This window comes from Antechinus flavipes, chromosome 4 (genome assembly GCF_016432865.1).
Source record: "Antechinus flavipes isolate AdamAnt ecotype Samford, QLD, Australia chromosome 4, AdamAnt_v2, whole genome shotgun sequence".
Taxonomy (NCBI): Eukaryota; Metazoa; Chordata; class Mammalia; order Dasyuromorphia; family Dasyuridae; genus Antechinus; species Antechinus flavipes.
This window is the reverse complement of record NC_067401.1, coordinates 78,088,877-78,101,092: the sequence shown is the minus strand read 5'-3', so window position 1 is coordinate 78,101,092 and position 12,216 is coordinate 78,088,877. Positions and strand designations below refer to the sequence as shown.

General features: G+C 37.3%; 1 protein-coding gene across 1 annotated transcript in view; it reads right to left on the bottom strand.

The window, feature by feature from the left end:
* CAPN2 (calpain 2) overlaps positions 1 to 12,216 on the bottom strand; it is an 84,421-nt gene that overhangs the window by 35,102 nt on the left and 37,103 nt on the right. Inside the window, exons 3-5 of the mRNA XM_051993375.1 lie at positions 3,240 to 3,358; positions 2,115 to 2,248; positions 914 to 1,082 (exon numbers count right to left, since the gene is read on the bottom strand). Coding sequence (XP_051849335.1) covers positions 914 to 1,082; positions 2,115 to 2,248; positions 3,240 to 3,358 — 422 coding nt within the window. The remainder of the gene's footprint in view (positions 1 to 913; positions 1,083 to 2,114; positions 2,249 to 3,239; positions 3,359 to 12,216) is intronic.

Below are 12,216 nucleotides of genomic sequence, written 5' to 3'. Positions count from 1 at the left end.
AAAAAAAAATAATCATAACTTTTTATTGACAGAACCCATACATGGGTAATTTTTTACAACATTATCCCTTGTATTCACTTCTGTTCTGACTTTTCCCCTCTTTCCCTCCACCCCCTCCCCCAGATGGCAAGCAGTCCTATACATGTTAAGTATGTCACAGTATATCCTAGATACAATATATGTGTGCAGAACCGAACAGTTCTACAAGACAGCATTTTCACTCTTTCTGTTGTTTGCTTGAATTTTGTTTTCTTTCTCGTTTTGTTTCCTTTTTAGATCTTATTTTTCTTGTGCAACAAGATAATTGTAGAAATATGTATACATATATTGGATTTAACATATATTTTTCCTATGCTTAACATATATTGGATTTCTTGCCATTTAGGGGAGGAGGTAAGGGGAAAGGGGGAAAATTTCGAACACAAGGTTTTGCAAGGGTCAATGTTGAAAAATTATCCACATATATGTTTTGAATATAAAAAGCTTAAAAAAAAAAAAAGCTATATTTTGTGACTATGTGTTTGGTAACTGGCTTGATCTAGATCTCAGTTATCATTGCTAAAATCATCTTTCTCCCCGTGTCCCTGCCCAGGACATCCTGATCTCTGTTCTCTGATGAGATTTTGGCAACTGATGCTGTGGCTCAGGAAACGAACTTTTTGTGCGTTCTGAAATCTTCCCACAGGTCCATTAGTCCTGGAGCCTGTTTGGGAATAGATGTCTGCTGCAAGGAAGGGAAGGTGCATGAGTCATCCAAGAGCAGAGAGAGGATTTCCCTGTGGGAGAAGGCTGGGGGATAAGAGGGGCTCCCCTTCAGAGAATGGAATTCAGTTGGATGGAAATGGGGGAGGTAGTCTTGAGGCAAATAGAGGAGAATAAAGAAGGAATACAGAAAAGAGGAAGAGAATCTCACATCAATGGAACAGCCAAGGAGAGAACCCTTCTGCAGGGCCTTCTGGATGATGAGAAACAAATTGTCAGGGGCTTTCTTCAGCTCATACCACTCAGCTATCCCACCAGTGAAGTCTTCAAAGCCCTCTGTGGTAGCCCCTCCTGAGAGAGCTTCATAACATCCATTGACCCTGTATAAAAGGATAATGATCATTAGTATTTACATAGTACTTTTAGACTGGCAAAGCACTTGCCAGTATTTTCTCTTTTACCCTCATAATTACCCTGGCGGGTAGGTGCTATTGCTATTATCATCATTCCCATTTTACAGATGAGAAAACTGAGATAGGCAGAGATTAAGTGACTTGCTCAGAGAAATATAAAGCAGTAAGTGTCTGAGATTGGATTTGAATTTAGGTCTTCTTACTCTAGGTCCAGGGTCAAATTCACTGCTCCACCTATGTAGATATCTGTATTGAAAGCACTCTCCCATCATTACTATATATTAAAGCATAATAGAAATATAAGATGAGGGTATTATTTACTCTATGATTTAGAGACTGATTCTCCAAATGATGGGGAGAGGTAGAATGAATGAGTGATGAGAATGAGGGCTTTCTGGTGAAAGCAACTCTTGCCTAAGGAATAAGCTCAGTCCTAGGGATAGGATTCATCTCTGGTGATCAAAGAAATAGGAAGTGGCACTATGTGTGGAGAAATGGGTGATGTGGCTAATCACTGACATGCTGTATGATTTTAGGCATGCTGGCTCAGTTTCCACATCTGTGAAATGAGTCTAATAATGCTCACCAGAGAGCAGCCTGGTACAAGAAGAAAGCCCACTGGATTTGGAATTGGAGGACTTGTGTTTCCTTCCTATCTCTATTATTTACCATCTGGAAATTTACTATTTGGGCAAGTAATTTAACCTCTCACTACATTAATTTCCTTACTGTAAAATGAGGGAATTTCTAGATCTCTAAACCTAGGAGTCTTTTGGTAGAAAAATCTAACATGAAATAACCAAATATTCTTGTATTTTCTAGTGTTTTAGATTCTTAAAGAAGACAGTATTCTCATGACTGAGAATACTGTCAAAAGTCCTTTTCACACATGAACAAAAATGGCATTTTCTATGTTGCCATTTCAGTAGCAGATATGACAGTCCCACATGCTGCTATCTTGGATCTTCTGAGCTTCTGGGCAATAGGGGAGTAACTCACTTGGCATAGGCTTTCTCCAAGAGGGCACTCCAGAATTCGCTTCCTTCAGCCGAGTGGACAAAGAGAAGCTCATCATTCTTTGTGGGTAGCCTGTCATCGATCACCACATCTACCCATTCACCATATTGCCAGAACTGCAAGGCAAGAGGTAAATTGTCATTGCTGAACATGAAGGGTGCTAGAATGACCAACCCACAGGAGGGCACATAGGCTCTCCCTTCATGAGAATATCTTCCTGCCACTTGTCCCTACCATTATGCAGATCAGAGAAGAAAAACAGCTCACTCAGTCTCCTCGAAGTTCTGTGCTATCCCAAACTCTTTGCCCTTAGTTTAATTTAAGGAGTTCCTCACTAATTAGTACAAAAAGTGAGGAGAAGCTGAAAATTTCATAATAATTTTTTTTTAATTTAGGAATTGATTCCTTTTCTTTCCCTTTTTATCTTCCATCTTTTTTTTTTTATTTTATTTTTTTCACAGTTACATATAAAGATAGTTCCCATCTTCTTAAAGTGATTTCTATCTCATTACAGGTATCTCTGTTATCTCTTCAAAGGTCAGATGAACATGTGCTAGTGACAGAAACTAGACTGTGATTTTCTTGATATAAGGAACACCCAAATGAGAAAAAAAATTCTTGTTCCAAAACAGATTAGCTTCATTGCTATAATCTAAAATAGATGCCTACAACAATGGATATTCTGAAAAATATTTCCAAGTGTTTTGAGTCTTATTAAAAATTTGGGAAATATTTGAGAAAAATGAAAAATACAATAAAATATAAATAATGTTAATATGTAGTTTTCTTAGTCAATATGTAGCCCTCTGTCTTCTAGTGCCCCTTTTCTATTTGTTTTTGATACCAATATACATTAAAAGTGGGACTAGATTCTGGCTACAAGTTTTGAATTCTACTCTCCAAGGCAAGTATTCTATCCATTGAATTACATTGCCTTTAGGCAGCTTACCTTATGAAATCCAAACAAGAATACTTCCTTTCTAAAGCCTTTATAATACCATCAGGGTCTGGACTGGTATGATCTGATATGGATATCTATTTAACCACCTGCCCCTTTAGTTATATAACCTCATTGAGGGGGGCTTTGAGGATCAGTTCTGAAGTTACCTGAAAATGGAAGATTCCAGCATAGTTTTCTTGGAAGCTTTGGTTTTTAGGAACCACCCTGGCCAGGATTTCTTCATTTAGGGTAAGGGAAGCAATGGCTGCCAGCAACCAGCAGTCACCTGTGAACAAAGCCCAGTTGTCTAATTAACTAATTGTTAAATATTCATGGATCTCTCACACAGCACACCACAGAGCTGCTCCTGACATTGTCTCAGCCTCCTAGGAGCTGACTTCTAAGCTAGCAAGATAGAGAAATACTTTAATATATATATTTTTTCATTTCAAGTGTATTTGTTATGGATAGTTTTAGGGAATACTGAGGGGGGAAAATACATTTTGTGGTACCTGGAAAAGAAAGAAATTTAATGTCACACTTTCAAGTCAAGTTTCTGAAAAGACAAAATCTGAAGTGAATTTTGAATAAAGGCAAAGACTCAGATCTGTAGTCAGAAAATCTGAATTTGAATCCTAGCTTTGCCTCTTGGGAGCTACATGATCCTGGGCAAATTACTTCACTGTTTCAGTCAGCTTCATCTCTAAGATAAAAGGGGCTGGGCCAAATGACCTCTAAGGTCCCTCCTAGTTCTGGATGGTAAACACCTAGGAAAACTATCTTCAGATTGTCATCTCTTTCTCAATCTTAGTTTTGTCATCTAGATAGTGTGATAGATAGAGTGACAGACTTGGAGTTAGGAAGACAGTGAAAATTCTATCTCAAACACTAGGTTGGATTCTGGGCAAGTCATTTAACCTCTAAGCTCACTTTATATTGGATTTGATGGCCTTGAAGGTCCCCTCCAGCTGCGAATCTTTGAGCCTATGAGATTTTCCAAGTTCTTGAGAAGACAATGACTACTAGAAAAGTAATGCCATTATGTAAGCAATGGTGATCATGAATGGACCTTCTCCCATTCCAAGGGTCAGGAAGCAGACCAGCTTAGGGATGGAAATGTAGCCCTGTAGGAGTTTCCATAGGTAAGGAAGAGGACATCTCTTGTATCCACACGTAAGCAGTACAGTATAGCTTGTGGATGGATGGTTCACGTAGTGTCAGGTGTTGGTAGCAACCCCATTTTGAGATGAGGCCAGAAACAAAGACAATTAAAGGGATTACTTTTACTCCTTAAGTAAAAAGTTGTGTTCTCTCTGCTTGCAAGACCACTTTCTTAAATCACACTTTTTTCATATTTAATAGTACTTTATTTTTCCAAATAAATATAAAGATAATTATCAACATTCATTTTTATATAAGTTTGTGTTCCAAATTTTTCTCCTTCCCTCCCTCCCCTCTCCCCTTCCCAAGACAATAAGCAATGATATGGGTTAAATATGTGCAATCTTTTAAAACATATTTCTATATTTGTCATGTCATGCAAGAAAACTCAGATGAAAAGGGAAAAAACTACAAGAAAGAAAAACAAGCAAACAACAAACAACAAAAAGGTCAAAATACTATGCTTGGATTCACATTCAGTTTATATAGCTCTTTGCTGGGATGTAGATGGCACCTTCCAATTCAAATCTATTGGAATTGCTTTCTCAAATCATGTTTAAAATAGCCTGAAAAAACATGAGTCAGTGATAGTACAGATGCCAGTGTGGCAGGGATGGGTGGGCGTGATAGCTTTACAATAATTTAGTTCAAAGGGAGGATAATGCAGTTATAATTTTCTTGACTCTGCATATTTGTTACTTGGGTTTTTTTTTTTTTTTTTAAATAGGGAGTGGGGAGATGAAAGAGAAAAAATGTTTATTATTTTAAAATTAAATTTAAAAAGTTTATCAGGACAGATTATCATGAAGGAGAGAAGGGCTCCTAGAGTTCTACTTTATATCACAGACCTCAGCATAAATAATGATCTGTCATTGGGTGGCAGCTCCCATGAGCTACTATGTTAATCTGCTCCAGGTTTCATAAGATCAAAGACTGAGAACAAGCAGGGATCTCAAGGACCATCTTTTCCAGCTTCCTCATCCTGCAGATAAGGAAACTGAAGTCAAGGAAGGTTAAATGAACTGTCCTAGAGCATACAAGAAGTAAATGTCAGAAATGATATTTGAACCCAGATCCTCTGACTCAGAATCAAACCTCTTTTTTTTTTTGTTAAATTACCATGGAAAAAAACAAACCAAGCAATAAGTTGAAGAAAGATTCAACTCACAATAAAATTGAGCAACTACTAGGTACTAACCCTGTGAGAGGGATATACTAATAAAAAATGTCAGCCCTTAATCTCAAAAATTGGATATTCTTTTGGGAAAAAAGATAGAAATCCTTTTGGGGAAGGGATCAGTAAAAGATATTCCAAAGAGGATGCAAGTGAGATGAATCTTGAAGCATAAGGATTTTGAAGGCAGAGATGATGCCAGGTATTATTATGTTTAATTAGGAGACTTCCAGATCAATTTAAGAAGTCTTTTCAATCAACGTGAAGAGATAACAGAGTTTCATCAGAAGATATTTTTAAAAAATATTTAAAATTTTTTTTATTTCTAAAATTCATTTAAAATTATTTTGAGTTCCAAATTCTCTCACTCTCTCTTGCTCCTCCTTCACCCACTGAGAAGGCAAGCAATATGATAGCAATTATATAGGTAAAGTCATGGAAAATACATCTCCATATTAGCCATATTACTTACACACACACACACACACACACACACACACACACACATACACACACATACACACACCCCTCAACAAGAAAACAAAGAAAGTGAAAAAAGACAGGCTTCAACTTGCACTGAGAATTCATCATTTCTCTCCCTGGAGATGGAAAGCATTTTTCATCATGAGTCCTTTGAATTATCTTGGATCATTTTACTGATTAAAGTAGCTAAATCTTTCACAGTTGGTTATTATTATAATACTGATGCTACTATATATAATGTTCTAGTTCTGCTCATTTCACTTTAAATCAATTCATGTAAGTTTTTCTAGATTTTTCTGAAAAGATCCTGCTCATCTCATTTCCCAGTCAATACTACAACTTTTTTTGGCCATTCCTCAATTGATGGATATCCCCTCAATTTCCATTTCTTTGCCACCACAAAAAGAGCTGCTATAAATGTTTTTGTACATATAAATCCTTTCTTTTTCTTTGATCTGTTTGGGATATAGTCTTAGTAGTGGTACTGCTAAGTCAAAAAGTATGATCAGTTTTATCACCTTTTGGGTAAAGTTCCAAATTGTTTTCCAGACTAGGTGGACCAGGTCTTTGGTTTAAAAGAGACAGCCAAATGACTATCCTTTCATTTATAGCCTGTTGGACTTATTAATAAAATGATTAAATTACCCAGAAACTAGATCTCTTGAATCTTTTTAAATGTCTCACCAACAGTAGAGCATGGGAACCAGTGTCCTTCATTTTCACAGATGATATTCATATGTCCATACACACACAATATATATCTATATCTATAGATATAGATAAATAGAGATGTTGATTTATTTTACATATAGCATATATGTATGTGTATTTATGGGTGTGCACATGTGTGTTTGTATCCCAGAGAGAATAGAATAGAAGGCAGTTCTGGTTAAAACCAGGAAGAGTACTTGTACAAGAAAAAGTAACAACAATAATAACAGCAACAAAATTTATATTGAGCTTACTATGTGCTAGATACTGTACTAAGCACTTCACAATTTGTATCTAATTTGATTCTCAAAGTCTGGGAGTTAGAGGTTATTATTATCCATATTTTAAGTAAACTGAGTTATAAGTAAAAATTAACTGATAATTACACTAAGGAAACATTTTTTAAAAAAAGAAAGTGGATGCTTGAACTGTTCAAAGGACTTTAACACAGTGATTGCACCAGACCAAAGATAATTCTTTATTAGTCAGTTAATTGGTATACATTAAGCTTCAATATTTGCTTCTCTGACAGAATGAAGAGAAGGGAGTGAATAATTTCTTTTGTTATAAAGGGAAAAGAGGTCCTGAAGTAGACTTTTTGTGCCAGTGTTTGAAAGGCAAAGAAATATCATAATTGACAAAATAAAGTTTTTCCCTGTATCCACTTTTGATAATCCTCACAACAATCCTATGAAATAGGTGCTATTATCTTTAATTGACAATTGAAAATACTGGAGATAAACAGTGGTTAAATGACTTTCCAGGACCAAAAAACTAGCAAGTGTCTGAGTCTATATTTGAATTCAGATTTTTCTGACCCAAGTAGATTCTATCTACTGAGTCATCAGCTTCTTCTAACTGGAGACAATCTTTTCCTCATGCATTTCCCCTTACTTCTACCTCTACTCTCCAAAAAATTTTGGCTATATATTTTCAATAGAATGAAACAAAGACTTTTATATTCACTTAGGCAAGACACTGCTACATTTGACGATTTAAGGGATTATTTGTTTGTTTCACTGCCCTGTCACAGTGCTTTTACACTGAGCATAGTTGGACATCTATCTTGGAAGGAATCATCCTACCACAGATTACTGCTCACCAGCCTGTCTATGTTTTCACTACCCCTTCATTACCCATGGGGCATGATTGAAGGTTGTGTTTCCTGTGGTCTCAGGAGCATCACTCTTGCTTACTCTCTTTGGTTGGGAGCCTTCCTTTTCTTAGCCATTCAGTTCAACTTGCTTAGGTATCCAGTTATCATTCCACAATTTTCTTTCCTTTCTTCCACCTGTTTTTCTAGGTATCCCAGCATTCTCTTGTTAGACACAAGAATTCTTGAAGGACAGGGCTAGAAGGTACTTCAGAGGCCAACCCAACCTGTTTGCTTTATGGATGAGGATATCATGGTTCAGTGATTCTCTGGGTTACATAGCCAGGCAGTGGCTGACCTGGCTCTAGAACCCAGGTCTCCCAATTCCTAATCTAGTGTTCTTTTCACTACATCACAAAATAATCCTTATGCTCACAGCACATTTCATCCAAGAAAAGGGCAGCTGATTGGCTACTTCCCAGTACATTAATTAAAATACATTAAATATTCAGGGTAATGGAAGTAACTTACACATAAGAAGAATCGTCTGGGCCCTGTTCCAATCACTGAGCAGGAGGAGAGGTGGTAATGAGCATTTTATGTCCATGTTACAGATAAAGACACATTCCACACTTTTCTGAAGACTCTGACTTCTTAATGTTTAATTATTTGCAATCTCATTTGAGGTGCCTGAAAATTTCATTACAACTAAGCCCAGGTTATTATGAACAAGGAATCCCTAGAAATAGGCTGTTCAGGTCATGTGATTTAATTTTACAGAACATATTTTCACTAGACTGGACTACATTTTACATCCCCATAACTTCAAACAGTGCAAGTTCAAGTTCATGCGATCAGTTCAGGACATTGTTACACTAACTGGGATCTATCTGTATTTCCTGCAAATCCTCATTTACTCTGAGCTCAGAAAATATTTGAAAGAGAACTGGGGGCAGCTAAGTGGCATAATGGATAGAGTCAGGAGAACTTTCATTTACTTTCTTGCTTGTATCTTCATTTACTGACCAGAGGATACCTAAGGCAGAATCCTGAGTGAAAATCCAACATTTATTGTTGTTGTTGTTGTTTTTTTTTTTTTTTAAGGGATTGGAGTTAAATACTTGCCCAGAGTCATACAGGTAAGTGTCTGAGGCTGCATTTGAACTTTGGTCCTCCTGACTCAAGTGCTGGTGCTCTATCCACTATACCACTTGGTTGTCCCCTATCTTGTCAAATAATAGATTTTCTCTTTTATTCATCCTCTAATTCTACTTCCCACTCCATAGCCTCATCAGATGATTTCCTCTTCTCTGGGTCTTCATCTATACTCCTATTCTTTCCTTTTTTCTCATATAAAGGAGTATGTCCTGGCCAAAGCTAACTCTTCCTTTCACTAGATCATTTCTGGATCATCTCCTCTTACCCCTATAGGCCCCTTCTCTGTCAATTATCTTTCTTTCCCTCTCTATTGATTCTTTTCTTCTTGTGAGCAAATATATTCAGGTCAGATAAAGTGACAATCTATAAAAAGAGCTTAACTGGGAACACTGTAGGCACTACATAAATGCTTATTCCCTCATACCCTCCCCCACATCAAAAGAGCCTTTCTTCACGTGATACTTCTATGCCCTGAAGCCACAGGATTATATCCCTCTCCCTCTCACTGTCAAACTTGTTTAAAGAAGAGTGCTTTCCCTTCAATACCTACACACTTCCCAATCCCATTGTAATTTGGCTTCTCTCATCATTCTCTTGAAACGACTTTCTCAAATATTGTGAGTAGCATCCTGATCAATAAATAAAATAGCCTTATTCTCTTCACCCTTCACTTGATTCTGCTGGTCAATTCTTCTCAGAACCATAACTGGGACAGAACAATTGAGACTTTGTCCCAGGACACCAAAAATGCCAGCAACACTTGGGACTCTTTAGTAGCACAGAAATAACTGAATATGGAAGTACTCAGTATGATGGAAGCACCTTGGTCAACAAGAATGGTTAGTTAAAATAGGAAGCTATCATTACTAAGGAGTTACCACTTTCTCTGCCTAGTAGCCAGACCTTGGATAAGCTTCTCCCCAGTCTGGTATTCCTCACCTTGGATTTTGTTGTGGTTATTCAGTCATATTTGATGCTTAGTCTATAGGATTTCTTGGGAAGATAATGGAGAGGTTTGTCATTTCCTTCTCTAGTTTATAGATAAAGGCAAAAAGCAGTTAAGTGACTTGCCCAAGATCACACACTCAGTGTCTTTAAATCCAGATTTAAACTCAGATCTTCTTGACTCCAAACCCAGTGCTCTATCCATTGCACCAACTCACTGTCCCAACTTTGAGCTTAGCAATAGGATTTCTGCCTTCCTCGCTTATCTCTCTATCACAGAACCCCATAACCACTTCCTTACAAGAATTTTCCAAAAAAAGTTGATTTGAAGGTGGGTTTTATGCTTTTTGTTCTAAGTAGTAAAATGTTTCCTTAAGGTTCTGCTCCTTTTTTAATGTTCTCCTTTAACTTGACTTCATTCTCTTGATTTTCCTCTTACTTAACTAATCACTTCTCCTTTATTCTCTTTGCTGACTCCCCTTCTTCCTCCATATTTACCTATAGAGAAATTTTTCCTAGGCATGTACTGAGCCAAGGGCACTGGGATCCTTCTCTTCCCCCTTCCTTTCAGAGCTCTTTCATGAAGGAGATCCAGGATAATTTGAATAGTCTGGTCCAGAGATCCTTTATAGTCCATTTTCCAAATATGAGATTCTGTGTTTCTTTATGCTCTAAGGTTCCTTCCAACCCCCAAATTGCCAGTATGACTTCTACCTTGCTTCCTACCCTATCCCTGCCCAAGCATGATGATTAAGTAGAAATCTGGTTTGCCATAGTCAGTCTTATGCATAGATGGACCAGGTGTGGCCTGAATCAGAGTTCCTCTTCTTTCTTTCTGTTTTCTATTACCAGAAGTTCCTTTTATGAGTCAAAGCTTTTTACTACTCACACAGAAGGGAGATTTAAAATACAAATATATCACTGACAAATTTACTGTAAGGTAAAGAAATATGTTGACATTAGAGTCTTTCTTGAAAATAAGTTTTAATAATAACTCACATTTACATAGTGCTTTATGGCCATCATTTTAGTACAATAGACAGAGTACTGGTTAAGGAATCAGGAAACCTGGATTCAAACCTCACCACTGATGTTTGCTAGCTGTGAATCTGACTCACTTCTTATTTATTTATTTACAAGTTATATGCATGGGTAATTTTACAGCATTGACAATTGCCAAATCTTTTGTTCCAACTTTCCCCCTCTTTCCCCCCACCCCTCCCCTAGATGGCCAGTTGACCAATACATGTTAAATATGTTAAAGTATAAATTAAATACAATATTAGTATACATGTCTAAACAGTTATTTTGCTGTTCAAAAAGAATCAGACTTTGAAATAGCATATCATTAGCCTGTGAAGAAAATCAAAAGTGCAGGTGGACAAAAATATAGGGATTGGTAATTCTATGTAGTGGTTCATAGTCATCTCCCAGAGATCTTTCACTGGGTGTAGCTGGTTCAATTCATTACTGCTCTACTGGAGCTGATTTGGTTCATCTCATTGCTGAAGGTGGCCACGTCCATCAGAATTGATCATCATATAGTATTGTTGTTGAAGTGTATAATGATCTCCTGTTGACCCACTTCTTTAACCTCCCTGGGTTTTCTTATCTATAAAATAAAGAGATGAGTCCCTTTCCAGTGCTAGCTCTCTGCTCCTAGAATTTCATTTGATCTTCACATAAGCCTTATGATGTAAGTGCAATTGTTAGTCCCATTTTTTCAGATGGGGAAACTGAGGCTCAGGGGATGAGTGATGAGAGGGAAGAGAAGAAGTAGAAGATTCTGGGTAACTGAGGCCAAGGGAGAAAGTAAGAATAGGAGTAGGGGGAAGTAAAGAAAAGGATGCTGGGGTGCCAAAGTCTGCTTATCTATATGGTATGAAATATATTGAAGGAAGGTCCTGCTAAAAGGTACAAAGTATGTGAGGTAAAGGGTGGCATGAAAGTGGAGAAAATGCCTTTCAAATTATAAAAGACATCAATAAAACACTAAAAAAAACCATGAAAAAATAAACAAAATAACCCATAAAAATTCAAGAATACCATCCACAAGTTTGAGTCCCAGTGACTCAAAGCTAGACAAGGCCAATTTTGCTGTGACTTTAGTTAAAGGAATAAAGATTACTCAGTTAAATTCACTCTTTAGATTCAACAACCCTGAGGTATATCTGGGTTTTCACCAGTCACAGGTAATGCTTGGTTTCCTCAGTATGGCTCTGGAGAGGCTACCTCCTCTTTCTTGGCTGAGTTTTATTTGTTCGGCTATAGAGTCCATCCTCCATCACCAATGGGAAATGGGAGAAGCCCAAGTGGCATCAGGCCATTCCAGCTGGTACCTGCCCATTCTCTCTCTTCCTTCTGGTTAATCACTGAAATGGCCTGAGGGTCGGGAGATCTCAGCAGGGAAAGTGAGTAC